Source organism: Primulina eburnea, chromosome 9 (assembly GCF_022965805.1).
Source record: "Primulina eburnea isolate SZY01 chromosome 9, ASM2296580v1, whole genome shotgun sequence".
Taxonomy (NCBI): Eukaryota; Viridiplantae; Streptophyta; class Magnoliopsida; order Lamiales; family Gesneriaceae; genus Primulina; species Primulina eburnea.
Window position 1 is genome coordinate 2972899 of NC_133109.1, and position 16343 is coordinate 2989241.

A 16343-nucleotide genomic window follows, 5' to 3' on the forward strand; every position below is an offset into this window, starting at 1 on the left:
TCGCACTATGGCCCGCCGCCTGTCCATCTCCTTGTCGGGAACCAGTCTTTGGCTTGATTTGATTTGATTTCGATTTCGACATAAAATTAGTGCATGTATTTTATGTATAATATAATATCGCATGTGTAAGTGATTCATTATTTGTATGATTTATAAGCATGGACGGAGCAAAAAAATTGGAACACGAGCCTTCCTTTATATTGGAATAGCTAGACAGTTTAAATCATAAACAGTACTTTTCTTAGCATTTTGGTGCAATTTGTAAGTAAATAAATTTTAAAATTATTAGACAAGTTAGCTAGGGGGGAGGGGCCAGTTCAGAAGACAATAAAAAACACCCTTTAGCTCCGTGTTGTCCACATCTTATAAGATGTAATAAACATTTTAATTATACTTATACTATATACTTGATGTTCTCGTCAAATATGTCAGTTTGTTTTCCAAACTCACAGTCTTTATGTCATTTTTGAGATGCCTTTTTATGGTCTTGGAAGTTGACATACTGTTCCATTGTTCCCAAAAAAAAAAAAAACGAAGAAATGGAAATCTTTTTACCCTTTGTGTCTTTATCCGCATTTAATGATTTACAAACAGTTTTAAATCTCCTCATGCATAGCATTGCATTAAATATTCTAATCATTTACTTAAAAAAAACACAAATTATAATCATTTAATACACTTTCCCAAACGCAATGCAACATTTATGAGCCCTCTTTATTTGAATTTTGAACGTGTCATTTTCCAGAAAGATCATGCACTAAAGTATGTGGATGATTACACACTTTGGAGTATGATTTTCTGTTTTTACCCATAGATTTTAGGTCATTACCCAGACTGATGTAAAATATTTACATACCCTTTACTGTATCTTTAATTAATATATATTTACAATTAATTCACAAAATCAAAATATATATATATATATATATATATATATATATATATATATTGTATTTTCTCATGCATTCATATAGGTATGTGGTTTGTAACATACACTAATGCTTTAACATAAATGGAATAAATTTCATCTTTGATGATTAAAAACCAATAAATAAATTTTTTTGAACATAAACCAATAAATATTGGATCGAGCTCAACATTAATCTTATTCTCATCATGTAGCTAGGTAGTGGAAAACACTTGTAATTAAGTGGAAATTAATTACCAAGCATGTGTGCATGAGCCACGTGATTCATTCATCCATGTGTCCTATTTAATGTGTATGGTATGGTGTATGTACATGTGATCATACCATGCAACTTTTAGTGCATGTGAATGATTTTGCAGGGCACCTTTCTTCTCTCACTCCTATACATATACTGGCCGAAAAGCTTTCACTAGTCACTACCCAGCATAAAAATACGAACTCCCTATCTCTCCCAATCCCCGTCCGCATAAAAATATGAACTCCCTATCTCTCCCAATCCCCGTCCACATTCGTCCCCCCGGCATCGTCCATCTCCCCGTCTTCCCTGTTCGGAGCCAATGTCGTTTCGGTGTCTCCCCCTTCAAGAGTACTGCACCAACTCAAACCCTAACTAAAACACTAGAAAAAACCAACACATTTGCAGTTAGAGTTGGGTTTAGCGACGGCCCTTTCCACATGGGGGAAACGTTTCTGGATGCAGTTGAAAAGACCCGCACTTATGTTAGTGCTGTCTTTGCCAAAAAGCTCGTGAATGCTTCTAAACTTAAGATAGGAGCCGAGGAAGCTGAGAAAGACCCCTTGTGGGCCCTTCTAGTTCATGAGTCCGAACTCGTGGACAAGCTCAACATGGAGAGGAATGTTGCTGCGATGAACTACATTTTGACTGAGAACCCTTCGCTAGAATCCGATGATCGTTTTGAGTATGTTTTTAGCGCTGTGAGAACCCAAAATTTTGGGCATGTAATTAATTAAATATAGACATGTATAAGAATTTATTTTCGAGTTATAATAAATTCGAAAATATTAAATAATACATGGTATTGGAAATTTCAAGCCAATAAATACATGAAATTCAATTTCAGTACAAATCATGTATTAATTTCGAAATAAGGCTGGATATCAATCAAATTTGGAAGGAAATATTACAAACAAGGCAAATTTTCTCAACAAGGAAGCATATCAATATGTATGGAAGGAGCATCTCGATAATTAAGGAATAATTATCTCGCAATTTTGGAAGGAAAATCAATCGGTTTTTGGTAAGATTTGAATACCAAGTTTAGCTCATTTCTCCTCTCCTATAAATACCACATCAAGCCTAGCATTCCCTACACCCTAAATTTCGAAAATTTGCTCTCCGCATGCTGCTGAAATTTTCGAAATTTTTCTCCCAAAAATTCTGCACGAGTCATCAAAATTCTGTCTAGTTTAGAAATTCGTTTCTCACGTTTGGTTGCTCAGAATCCGATCTCCACCGTTCAATATATCCTTCGATATGTTCCGAATAACATATCCAAATTTCAGCAAAATCCAACGGTTCAATAAGGCGCAATGAATTTTTCAAGACGGCTGATTTTTCGACGATTGTGCTGCTGCGTTTTCAAAGTGCTGGTTGCATGATTCTACTATGTTTTCCAAGTTCTTCACGTTTTCTTCCAGTCTAAGGTAAGTGGGCTTGTTTTAAAGATTAAACTTTCGTTTATGCATATTTATTTCGTTTTTTGAAAATACGGTCGAGTACGTTCTTCTTCTACTCCGTTCTTGTGTTGGTTGTCATACGGTTTTGAGCACTGTGAGGATTCGACTGTATATGGGTGGGAATCCCAACCATGACGTACCCTTACGCGGTGGGGGACATAACCGCTATACGGCCTCGCCCCCTTAGAGGAGTAAAAATTAGGGACTGATATCAGTAAACCATAGAAAGTAGATGAATCTCAGTGCTGGTCAATGTTAAGCATGTGTTATGAATGATGTTATGCAAGTCATGTGATTTCAAAATTTTATGCATGTTGTTATATTGTACTCGAACGGCCCCTGCTTGCTGAGTATTTCCCAAAATACTCACCCCTTACTCTATCCTCCCCAGATAAGTCAGAAGAAGAAATAGAGAAAGAAGAATCGGACACCAGTTTTTGGGACTGATAGTGGACGCATGAAGAGTTTTAATTAAGAATATGTTCTCGTGAGTTTTTAATTCAAGTTATAAACGCTTCCGCAGATTTTTATCGTTTTCAGAGGTACTATTGTAAAGAAGATTCCATTTTTATGGCATTTATGATATATAAACTGGTTTTGGTTTATACTGTACTACGAGGCTTGTTGTTTAGCAATTATGTGATTGTTGAATAACGCCGATGTCACTAACCTCGATCTCGGGGCGTGACATTTAAGTGGTATCAGAGCCGCCAGGTTCATAATCCAGTTGGGAAGAAAAATTTGTCAGATTATGGCAAAAGGCTGACGCAGTCCCCTTCGGAACTTCCAACAAGTATTATTCACAACTTTGATGTGAGGCGTGGTCCGAAAACGAGAAAATCCTTCATTTAGACCTCCGAAATCACGTTTTTGCTATTTTAGGAAAGTTTCGTAGAACTCATAACTTTTCGTAGGAAACTCAGAATTTAATTTCGTCAACTGTTCTGGAATCCTCTCGACGTATTCTTTCTATCCATGGATCAATGTCCAAAATTTCTATTTTTGGAAAAATTCTGGAAAATTCACGTTCAACGCGTTTTTGGGATTACTTGTAGAATTCTTATGGAAATTTATTATGAGGACAATTAGTATTTGTATATATTTTGGGAATATATCTATCAAAGATAAGTTGACTTAAGCTTCTGATTTAAGGAGAAAAAAAAATTGACTCGAGGATGATAAGTTATTTATGAAAACTAATATGAGAAAAGTTGATATAAGAATTATATCATAAGTTTTGGGTACTGTACTATAGAAGTTGATTTTATGTCGATAGTTAATTGTGTGAGCAATATGTTTGGGTTATTAAGAATATTAAGCGTTAACTTTAAATATGTAGGACATTGGAATATGTCGTGAGAAAATATCATCAGGTTAAGGAATTTATATTATTTTGGGATAACAAGTAGGCTACGACCTTACGTCAAAAAAAAAAAAAGTAAGTTATGAGATATTGATGGGTACCAAGGAAAGTATAGTACAATAAGTTTTGACTTTTATGGTACTAAGAATGATTCAAAGAGAATGACATCCAGTGAACTCCTTTGTATTAGAGCGTGATAGGCTCATGATCTTGATGAAGTAAGATTTAGTAAAAAGAATAAATATTTGAAGTAACGACTAGGTTATAATTTTCGGGATTTAAGTTATAGATCGATATTGAGTTAAGTTTCAATATTCTATATGGGTTTTAATTTTTGAGATAGGAATCGGGATAATTTCAAGATAAGATAAAATTAGTATCAATTCGTGTATGTTCAGTGCCGACTTAATTCAACTCACTTCGGTAGATTTCGACGTCACACTAAGGATGAATTGGTTATCTAAGAGCTGTGCAATAGTAGATGGTCAGAGTAAGAATGTCAAACTCTGAACCCCGAATCAAGAAAAAAATCAGATACCATGGTGATGCCAAGGAATAAAAATACATTTTTCTGTTACCTAGACTTTGAAAGCCATAATATCGGGAGAAGAAGTTTACCTAGCAATGGTGAACAAAGTGCAAGAAGGAGATGAGCCGAAGTTGGAAGATATTCCAGTAATACGAAAATTTTCAGACGTTTTTCCAGAAAGACTGCTTGGAATGTTCTCGGACTAAGAAGTAGATTTCGAGATAAATTTGGTACCAGTGATGCACTAATCTCCAATACACTGTACCGAATGGCTCCAGATGAACTCAAGGAGCTAAAAGAACAACTTCAAGAGTTGTTAGACAAAAAGCATATTAGGCCAAGTGCATTCTCGTGGGAGCTACAGTCCTATTTGTAAAGAATAATTATGAAAGTATGAGATTGTGTATAGATTATAGAGAACTCTATAAAATCACAATTAGGAATAAATATCTTCTTCCAATGATAAAAGATCTTTTTGATCAACGTAAAGGAGCTACAATATTCTCCAAGGTTGACCTGAGGACATGCTATCATCAGCTATAGGTCAGAGCAGAAGACACCCCAATGTCAGCATTCAGAATAAGGTCATGTAAGATCAAAATCAGGACTATCAGTGGACCCAAAGAAAGTAGAGGTAATTCTAAATTAGCTGAAACATAAGAATGCAATCGAAATTAGAATCTTCTTTGTATTACCAGGCTATTAGCTGAAATTCGTCGAGGGTTTCTTTTCAATAGTCGTATCACTGACGAGACTCGTACAAAAGAACTATGAATTCAACTGAAGAGAAAGATGTGAAAGAGCTTTCAAACATTAAAGAAGAAGTTAGCATCTACACCAATGTTGGTATGATCTACTGAGGACAAGATTTTACCATCTACAGTAAAGCTTCAAAGAAAGATATCAGATGCGTACTCATGCGAGATAGGCGAGTCAACTGAAGCCGCATGAGCAAACCTAAGCTACTCACGATCTCGAGTTGGTAGAAGTGATCTTTGCTTCGAAAATTCGAAGACGCTATCTCTACGATATCAAGTGTGAAATATTCACAGACCACCAAGCCTCGAGTATTTGTTCATGCAAAAAGAATTTAAAATGAGGCAAAGAAGGTGGATAGAGTTGCTCAAGGACTATTACTTGACAATAAGCTATCACCCCAGCAAGACAAATAAGGTTGTCGATGCTTTAAGTCGGAAAAACATGGGTAAGATAACCCTAGCATCACTCTCCGCACAACCATGTCTTCGAGAAGCAGTCAAGTTAAATCAGAGTCGAGACACGACACTAGAGTTTTTCGAAGAATAAGCCAAGGAAATAAAATTGTCAGATTTTCAAGTGGACCCAGACGGAATCCTAGGAATGAGAGGACGATTGTGTGTGCCAGAGATCGACAATATTCGATAAAAAGTGATGTAAGAGGCGCATAAGTCAACATTCACGATCTATTCCGTCATTACAAGGATGTATAGAGATTTGAAAGAATGTTTTTGACGAAGCAGAATGAAAAGAGACATCGCCGAATTTATATTTAAGTGACAAGTATGCCAACAAGTGAAAGTCGAGTTTCAACGACTGGAAAGACTGCAACCGTTAGAATCTTAGAATGGAAATGAGAACATATTTCCATGGATTTTGTTGTAAAATTGTCAAAGTCAATACAGAGTCACAACAGGGTGCGTATAATCGTAGATAGACTCATAAAATCTGTGTATTTTCTACTCGTCCGAAGGAATTATAATATTGACAAGTTGGCTACTCTATACATGGATAACATTATACGGCTACATAAAGTGCCTACAATCATAATTTTGGATGGAGATCCAAGATTTGTGTCACGTCTGTGGTAGAGCTTTCAAAAAGCCCTGAGAACAAAAGTTACTCTTAGTACGGCTTATCACCCTTATAATGATGGTCAAACAGAGAGAATGATTCAAACCTTAGAAGGTTTGATAAGGGCATGTGCCTAAGACTTCAGTAGTAATTGAAGTGGACATATACCCCTGATAGAATTTCTCCTACAATAACAGTTATCACGGAAATATTGGAATGAATATATTTGAAGCTTTTACGGACGAAAGTATCAATCACCACTGTACTAGGACAAAATAGAAGAGACAGTCATAACTGGGCTAGAACTAATCCAAGAGACAATGGAAAGGTGGCCATCATCAGAGACTGACTCAAGGCCGCATAACACCAGCAAAAGAGTTAGTCTGATCTTAAAAAGAGACCAATGTAATTCACATTGAGGGAAAAAGCTTATATAAGGGTCTCACTAGTTGAAAGAATCATTAGATTCAGTAAAGCTGAAAAAGTGAAACCTCGGTACGTATGACTATTCAAAATTCTGGAGAGATTGACATATTGGCTTACAGAATAACATTGCCACCAGATATGTCTAGAATCCATAATGTATTCCACAAGTCCAAAATAAGGAAATACATCTCGAACTGAAGCCATGTTGTGAAAATTAAACCGCTCATGATCAAATGTAACATGGGGGAGAGCTGAAATATGAAGATGTCTCTATTCATATCGTGGACACCAAGAACCAAGTATTGAGACGACGTATCATTCCTTACGTCAAGGTGCAATGGTCAAAACAAACAGAACGAGAAAACTACATGAGAGTTTGAAGGGAAAATGTGCAAGCAATATCCCTACCTTTTCCAAGGTCAAGTCGACTCAAGTTTCGAGGACGAAACTTCCAATAAGGAGGGAGGAATGTGAGAACCCAAAATTTTGGGCATGTAATTAATTAAATATAGACATGTATAAGAATTTATTTTCGAGTTATAATAAATTCGAAAATATTAAATAATACATGGTATTGGAAATTTCAAGCCAATAAATACATGAAATTCAATTTCAGTACAAATCATGTATTAATTTCGAAATAAGGCTGGATATCAATCAAATTTGGAAGGAAATATTACAAACAAGGCAAATTTTCTCAACAAGGAAGCATATCAATATGTATGGAAGGAGCATCTCGATAATTAAGGAATAATTATCTCGCAATTTTGGAAGGAAAATCAATCGGTTTTTGGTAAGATTTGAATACCAAGTTTAGCTCATTAAAAAGAATAAATATTTGAAGTAACGACTAGGTTATAATTTTCGGGATTTAAGTTATAGATCGATATTGAGTTAAGTTTCAATATTCTATATGGGTTTTAATTTTTGAGATAGGAATCGGGATAATTTCAAGATAAGATAAAATTAGTATCAATTCGTGTATGTTCAGTGCCGACTTAATTCAACTCACTTCGGTAGATTTCGACGTCACACTAAGGATGAATTGGTTATCTAAGAGCTGTGCAATAGTAGATGGTCAGAGTAAGAATGTCAAACTCTGAACCCCGAACCAAGAAAAAAATCAGATACCATGGTGATGCCAAGGAATAAAAATACATTTTTCTGTTACCTAGACTTTGAAAGCCATAATATCGGGAGAAGAAGTTTACCTAGCAATGGTGAACAAAGTGCAAGAAGGAGATGAGCCGAAGTTGGAAGATATTCCAGTAATACGAAAATTTTCAGACGTTTTTCCAGAAAGACTGCTTGGAATGTTCTCGGACTAAGAAGTAGATTTCGAGATAAATTTGGTACCAGTGATGCACTAATCTCCAATACACTGTACCGAATGGCTCCAGATGAACTCAAGGAGCTAAAAGAACAACTTCAAGAGTTGTTAGACAAAAAGCATATTAGGCCAAGTGCATTCTCGTGGGAGCTACAGTCCTATTTGTAAAGAATAATTATGAAAGTATGAGATTGTGTATAGATTATAGAGAACTCTATAAAATCACAATTAGGAATAAATATCTTCTTCCAATGATAAAAGATCTTTTTGATCAACGTAAAGGAGCTACAATATTCTCCAAGGTTGACCTGAGGACATGCTATCATCAGCTATAGGTCAGAGCAGAAGACACCCCAATGTCAGCATTCAGAATAAGGTCATGTAAGATCAAAATCAGGACTATCAGTGGACCCAAAGAAAGTAGAGGTAATTCTAAATTAGCTGAAACATAAGAATGCAATCGAAATTAGAATCTTCTTTGTATTACCAGGCTATTAGCTGAAATTCGTCGAGGGTTTCTTTTCAATAGTCGTATCACTGACGAGACTCGTACAAAAGAACTATGAATTCAACTGAAGAGAAAGATGTGAAAGAGCTTTCAAACATTAAAGAAGAAGTTAGCATCTACACCAATGTTGGTATGATCTACTGAGGACAAGATTTTACCATCTACAGTAAAGCTTCAAAGAAAGATATCAGATGCGTACTCATGCGAGATAGGCGAGTCAACTGAAGCCGCATGAGCAAACCTAAGCTACTCACGATCTCGAGTTGGTAGAAGTGATCTTTGCTTCGAAAATTCGAAGACGCTATCTCTACGATATCAAGTGTGAAATATTCACAGACCACCAAGCCTCGAGTATTTGTTCATGCAAAAAGAATTTAAAATGAGGCAAAGAAGGTGGATAGAGTTGCTCAAGGACTATTACTTGACAATAAGCTATCACCCCAGCAAGACAAATAAGGTTGTCGATGCTTTAAGTCGGAAAAACATGGGTAAGATAACCCTAGCATCACTCTCCGCACAACCATGTCTTCGAGAAGCAGTCAAGTTAAATCAGAGTCGAGACACGACACTAGAGTTTTTCGAAGAATAAGCCAAGGAAATAAAATTGTCAGATTTTCAAGTGGACCCAGACGGAATCCTAGGAATGAGAGGACGATTGTGTGTGCCAGAGATCGACAATATTCGATAAAAAGTGATGTAAGAGGCGCATAAGTCAACATTCACGATCTATTCCGTCATTACAAGGATGTATAGAGATTTGAAAGAATGTTTTTGACGAAGCAGAATGAAAAGAGACATCGCCGAATTTATATTTAAGTGACAAGTATGCCAACAAGTGAAAGTCGAGTTTCAACGACTGGAAAGACTGCAACCGTTAGAATCTTAGAATGGAAATGAGAACATATTTCCATGGATTTTGTTGTAAAATTGTCAAAGTCAATACAGAGTCACAACAGGGTGCGTATAATCGTAGATAGACTCATAAAATCTGTGTATTTTCTACTCGTCCGAAGGAATTATAATATTGACAAGTTGGCTACTCTATACATGGATAACATTATACGGCTACATAAAGTGCCTACAATCATAATTTTGGATGGAGATCCAAGATTTGTGTCACGTCTGTGGTAGAGCTTTCAAAAAGCCCTGAGAACAAAAGTTACTCTTAGTACGGCTTATCACCCTTATAATGATGGTCAAACAGAGAGAATGATTCAAACCTTAGAAGGTTTGATAAGGGCATGTGCCTAAGACTTCAGTAGTAATTGAAGTGGACATATACCCCTGATAGAATTTCTCCTACAATAACAGTTATCACGGAAATATTGGAATGAATATATTTGAAGCTTTTACGGACGAAAGTATCAATCACCACTGTACTAGGACAAAATAGAAGAGACAGTCATAACTGGGCTAGAACTAATCCAAGAGACAATGGAAAGGTGGCCATCATCAAAGACTGACTCAAGGCCGCATAACACCAGCAAAAGAGTTAGTCTGATCTTAAAAGAGACCAATGTAATTCACATTGAGGGAAAAAGCTTATATAAGGGTCTCACTAGTTGAAAGAATCATTAGATTCAGTAAAGCTGAAAAAGTGAAACCTCGGTACGTATGACTATTCAAAATTCTGGAGAGATTGACATATTGGCTTACAGAATAACATTGCCACCAGATATGTCTAGAATCCATAATGTATTCCACAAGTCCAAAATAAGGAAATACATCTCGAACTGAAGCCATGTTGTGAAAATTAAACCGCTCATGATCAAATGTAACATGGGGGAGAGCTGAAATATGAAGATGTCTCTATTCATATCGTGGACACCAAGAACCAAGTATTGAGACGACGTATCATTCCTTACGTCAAGGTGCAATGGTCAAAACAAACAGAACGAGAAAACTACATGAGAGTTTGAAGGGAAAATGTGCAAGCAATATCCCTACCTTTTCCAAGGTCAAGTCGACTCAAGTTTCGAGGACGAAACTTCCAATAAGGAGGGAGGAATGTGAGAACCCAAAATTTTGGGCATGTAATTAATTAAATATAGACATGTATAAGAATTTATTTTCGAGTTATAATAAATTCGAAAATATTAAATAATACATGGTATTGGAAATTTCAAGCCAATAAATACATGAAATTCAATTTCAGTACAAATCATGTATTAATTTCGAAATAAGGCTGGATATCAATCAAATTTGGAAGGAAATATTACAAACAAGGCAAATTTTCTCAACAAGGAAGCATATCAATATGTATGGAAGGAGCATCTCGATAATTAAGGAATAATTATCTCGCAATTTTGGAAGGAAAATCAATCGGTTTTTGGTAAGATTTGAATACCAAGTTTAGCTCATTAAAAAGAATAAATATTTGAAGTAACGACTAGGTTATAATTTTCGGGATTTAAGTTATAGATCGATATTGAGTTAAGTTTCAATATTCTATATGGGTTTTAATTTTTGAGATAGGAATCGGGATAATTTCAAGATAAGATAAAATTAGTATCAATTCGTGTATGTTCAGTGCCGACTTAATTCAACTCACTTCGGTAGATTTCGACGTCACACTAAGGATGAATTGATTATCTAAGAGCTGTGCAATAGTAGATGGTCAGAGTAAGAATGTCAAACTCTGAACCCCGAACCAAGAAAAAAATCAGATACCATGGTGATGCCAAGGAATAAAAATACATTTTTCTGTTACCTAGACTTTGAAAGCCATAATATCGGGAGAAGAAGTTTACCTAGCAATGGTGAACAAAGTGCAAGAAGGAGATGAGCCGAAGTTGGAAGATATTCCAGTAATACGAAAATTTTCAGACGTTTTTCCAGAAAGACTGCTTGGAATGTTCTCGGACTAAGAAGTAGATTTCGAGATAAATTTGGTACCAGTGATGCACTAATCTCCAATACACTGTACCGAATGGCTCCAGATGAACTCAAGGAGCTAAAAGAACAACTTCAAGAGTTGTTAGACAAAAAGCATATTAGGCCAAGTGCATTCTCGTGGGAGCTACAGTCCTATTTGTAAAGAATAATTATGAAAGTATGAGATTGTGTATAGATTATAGAGAACTCTATAAAATCACAATTAGGAATAAATATCTTCTTCCAATGATAAAAGATCTTTTTGATCAACGTAAAGGAGCTACAATATTCTCCAAGGTTGACCTGAGGACATGCTATCATCAGCTATAGGTCAGAGCAGAAGACACCCCAATGTCAGCATTCAGAATAAGGTCATGTAAGATCAAAATCAGGACTATCAGTGGACCCAAAGAAAGTAGAGGTAATTCTAAATTAGCTGAAACATAAGAATGCAATCGAAATTAGAATCTTCTTTGTATTACCAGGCTATTAGCTGAAATTCGTCGAGGGTTTCTTTTCAATAGTCGTATCACTGACGAGACTCGTACAAAAGAACTATGAATTCAACTGAAGAGAAAGATGTGAAAGAGCTTTCAAACATTAAAGAAGAAGTTAGCATCTACACCAATGTTGGTATGATCTACTGAGGACAAGATTTTACCATCTACAGTAAAGCTTCAAAGAAAGATATCAGATGCGTACTCATGCGAGATAGGCGAGTCAACTGAAGCCGCATGAGCAAACCTAAGCTACTCACGATCTCGAGTTGGTAGAAGTGATCTTTGCTTCGAAAATTCGAAGACGCTATCTCTACGATATCAAGTGTGAAATATTCACAGACCACCAAGCCTCGAGTATTTGTTCATGCAAAAAGAATTTAAAATGAGGCAAAGAAGGTGGATAGAGTTGCTCAAGGACTATTACTTGACAATAAGCTATCACCCCAGCAAGACAAATAAGGTTGTCGATGCTTTAAGTCGGAAAAACATGGGTAAGATAACCCTAGCATCACTCTCCGCACAACCATGTCTTCGAGAAGCAGTCAAGTTAAATCAGAGTCGAGACACGACACTAGAGTTTTTCGAAGAATAAGCCAAGGAAATAAAATTGTCAGATTTTCAAGTGGACCCAGACGGAATCCTAGGAATGAGAGGACGATTGTGTGTGCCAGAGATCGACAATATTCGATAAAAAGTGATGTAAGAGGCGCATAAGTCAACATTCACGATCTATTCCGTCATTACAAGGATGTATAGAGATTTGAAAGAATGTTTTTGACGAAGCAGAATGAAAAGAGACATCGCCGAATTTATATTTAAGTGACAAGTATGCCAACAAGTGAAAGTCGAGTTTCAACGACTGGAAAGACTGCAACCGTTAGAATCTTAGAATGGAAATGAGAACATATTTCCATGGATTTTGTTGTAAAATTGTCAAAGTCAATACAGAGTCACAACAGGGTGCGTATAATCGTAGATAGACTCATAAAATCTGTGTATTTTCTACTCGTCCGAAGGAATTATAATATTGACAAGTTGGCTACTCTATACATGGATAACATTATACGGCTACATAAAGTGCCTACAATCATAATTTTGGATGGAGATCCAAGATTTGTGTCACGTCTGTGGTAGAGCTTTCAAAAAGCCCTGAGAACAAAAGTTACTCTTAGTACGGCTTATCACCCTTATAATGATGGTCAAACAGAGAGAATGATTCAAACCTTAGAAGGTTTGATAAGGGCATGTGCCTAAGACTTCAGTAGTAATTGAAGTGGACATATACCCCTGATAGAATTTCTCCTACAATAACAGTTATCACGGAAATATTGGAATGAATATATTTGAAGCTTTTACGGACGAAAGTATCAATCACCACTGTACTAGGACAAAATAGAAGAGACAGTCATAACTGGGCTAGAACTAATCCAAGAGACAATGGAAAGGTGGCCATCATCAGAGACTGACTCAAGGCCGCATAACACCAGCAAAAGAGTTAGTCTGATCTTAAAAAGAGACCAATGTAATTCACATTGAGGGAAAAAGCTTATATAAGGGTCTCACTAGTTGAAAGAATCATTAGATTCAGTAAAGCTGAAAAAGTGAAACCTCGGTACGTATGACTATTCAAAATTCTGGAGAGATTGACATATTGGCTTACAGAATAACATTGCCACCAGATATGTCTAGAATCCATAATGTATTCCACAAGTCCAAAATAAGGAAATACATCTCGAACTGAAGCCATGTTGTGAAAATTAAACCGCTCATGATCAAATGTAACATGGGGGAGAGCTGAAATATGAAGATGTCTCTATTCATATCGTGGACACCAAGAACCAAGTATTGAGACGACGTATCATTCCTTACGTCAAGGTGCAATGGTCAAAACAAACAGAACGAGAAAACTACATGAGAGTTTGAAGGGAAAATGTGCAAGCAATATCCCTACCTTTTCCAAGGTCAAGTCGACTCAAGTTTCGAGGACGAAACTTCCAATAAGGAGGGAGGAATGTGAGAACCCAAAATTTTGGGCATGTAATTAATTAAATATAGACATGTATAAGAATTTATTTTCGAGTTATAATAAATTCGAAAATATTAAATAATACATGGTATTGGAAATTTCAAGCCAATAAATACATGAAATTCAATTTCAGTACAAATCATGTATTAATTTCGAAATAAGGCTGGATATCAATCAAATTTGGAAGGAAATATTACAAACAAGGCAAATTTTCTCAACAAGGAAGCATATCAATATGTATGGAAGGAGCATCTCGATAATTAAGGAATAATTATCTCGCAATTTTGGAAGGAAAATCAATCGGTTTTTGGTAAGATTTGAATACCAAGTTTAGCTCATTTCTCCTCTCCTATAAATACCACATCAAGCCTAGCATTCCCTACACCCTAAATTTCGAAAATTTGCTCTCCGCATGCTGCTGAAATTTTCGAAATTTTTCTCCCAAAAATTCTGCACGAGTCATCAAAATTCTGTCTAGTTTAGAAATTCGTTTCTCACGTTTGGTTGCTCAGAATCCGATCTCCACCGTTCAATATATCCTTCGATATGTTCCGAATAACATATCCAAATTTCAGCAAAATCCAACGGTTCAATAAGGCGCAATGAATTTTTCAAGACGGCTGATTTTTCGACGATTGTGCTGCTGCGTTTTCAAAGTGCTGGTTGCATGATTCTACTATGTTTTCCAAGTTCTTCACGTTTTCTTCCAGTCTAAGGTAAGTGGGCTTGTTTTAAAGATTAAACTTTCGTTTATGCATATTTATTTCGTTTTTTGAAAATACGGTCGAGTACGTTCTTCTTCTACTCCGTTCTTGTGTTGGTTGTCATACGGTTTTGAGCACTGTGAGGATTCGACTGTATATGGGTGGGAATCCCAACCATGACGTACCCTTACGCGGTGGGGGACATAACCGCTATACGGCCTCGCCCCCTTAGAGGAGTAAAAATTAGGGACTGATATCAGTAAACCATAGAAAGTAGATGAATCTCAGTGCTGGTCAATGTTAAGCATGTGTTATGAATGATGTTATGCAAGTCATGTGATTTCAAAATTTTATGCATGTTGTTATATTGTACTCGAACGGCCCCTGCTTGCTGAGTATTTCCCAAAATACTCACCCCTTACTCTATCCTCCCCAGATAAGTCAGAAGAAGAAATAGAGAAAGAAGAATCGGACACCAGTTTTTGGGACTGATAGTGGACGCATGAAGAGTTTTAATTAAGAATATGTTCTCGTGAGTTTTTAATTCAAGTTATAAACGCTTCCGCAGATTTTTATCGTTTTCAGAGGTACTATTGTAAAGAAGATTCCATTTTTATGGCATTTATGATATATAAACTGGTTTTGGTTTATACTGTACTACGAGGCTTGTTGTTTAGCAATTATGTGATTGTTGAATAACGCCGATGTCAACTAACCTCGATCTCGGGGCGTGACAAGCGCAACCATAAAAAAGTTGGAACATGGTTTTCCTCACCGTTATAGCAGCGTGATTAACGAGTGGGTGGAAAATTATGGCCTTAAATTGTTTGAGGTAATTAATATGTTCTCTTTTAAGTATTAAAAGACTAAAATCTGGATTCGTTTTTTTCAAATGTTGTTAATTATTTTAAATAATCTTGTCATAGAACTCTATGTGGAGGGACATGTTAATGAAGAGAATACAATATCAGAGCTCTTTTGTTGCAATGCTGAACGTCAAGAATGCCAGAGAAGAGTTCAAGCTTGAACCGCTGTGGGCAGACCTGGTAGCCGAGTCGAATCTTTTGAACAAATTCGAGTCGGAATTGTATGATGTGGAGCTACAATATTATCGATACAAATTACAACCACGAACGTTGCAGAATGATTTTGAAGAAAGGTTGTTCTGGATGTTGTCGGAATTGGAGACCTATGTTATGCGGTTCACTGTGTTGGTTAGCATGTGGCTGATGAAATATGGAACTGAAGTGGTATTTCAAATGCTAAATTCAATATTTTGAAAATTTGAAATAACTTGTAATTTATTGGGTCTCTTACTGCAGACTAAGAAAGGATATCTAGGCATGGCGCAGAACGCCTCCGCCGAGGTCGCCGCCTCCGCCGACTTAGCCGCCTTTGAGGAACGTTATTCCGATGACGGAAAGAAATAGGTAAAAATTCTTTTATTTCCTAAGTTAGTTTTAAATTCACGGAAGTATATACATTATAGGTTTTTTGTTAAATTTGTAGGGTTGACGATGCTTATAATGCTACTGGAGTGGAGGGGCTTTGGGATTCTTTTGCTGCAACCATTAAGAGTTACATTTTCATGTTTTGGGATCTTGTTGATTTTGTTCGAGAAGTTTGA

At 36.3% G+C, this 16343-nt stretch overlaps 1 protein-coding gene across 1 annotated transcript; it reads left to right on the top strand.

Moving 5' to 3' along the window:
- The first annotated feature begins 1603 nt into the window (after positions 1-1603).
- LOC140842125 (uncharacterized) lies at positions 1604-16343 on the top strand. Its single transcript, XM_073209938.1, has 5 exons — positions 1604-1848; positions 15455-15548; positions 15643-15966; positions 16039-16146; positions 16226-16343. Exons 1-4 carry the CDS (start codon positions 1604-1606, stop codon positions 16144-16146), a joined length of 771 nt encoding a protein of 256 aa, XP_073066039.1. The 3' UTR covers positions 16226-16343.

Bases quoted from the DNA above. Each gene is read 5' to 3' on its own strand.
- LOC140842125 (XM_073209938.1), top strand. From the start codon at position 1,604: ATGGGGGAAACGTTTCTGGATGCAGTTGAAAAGACCCGCACTTATGTT. The intron at 15,549-15,642 runs GTAATTAATATG...ATCTTGTCATAG, and splicing joins ATGGCCTTAAATTGTTTGAG to AACTCTATGTGGAGGGACAT. The intron at 15,967-16,038 runs GTATTTCAAATG...CTCTTACTGCAG, and splicing joins TGAAATATGGAACTGAAGTG to ACTAAGAAAGGATATCTAGG.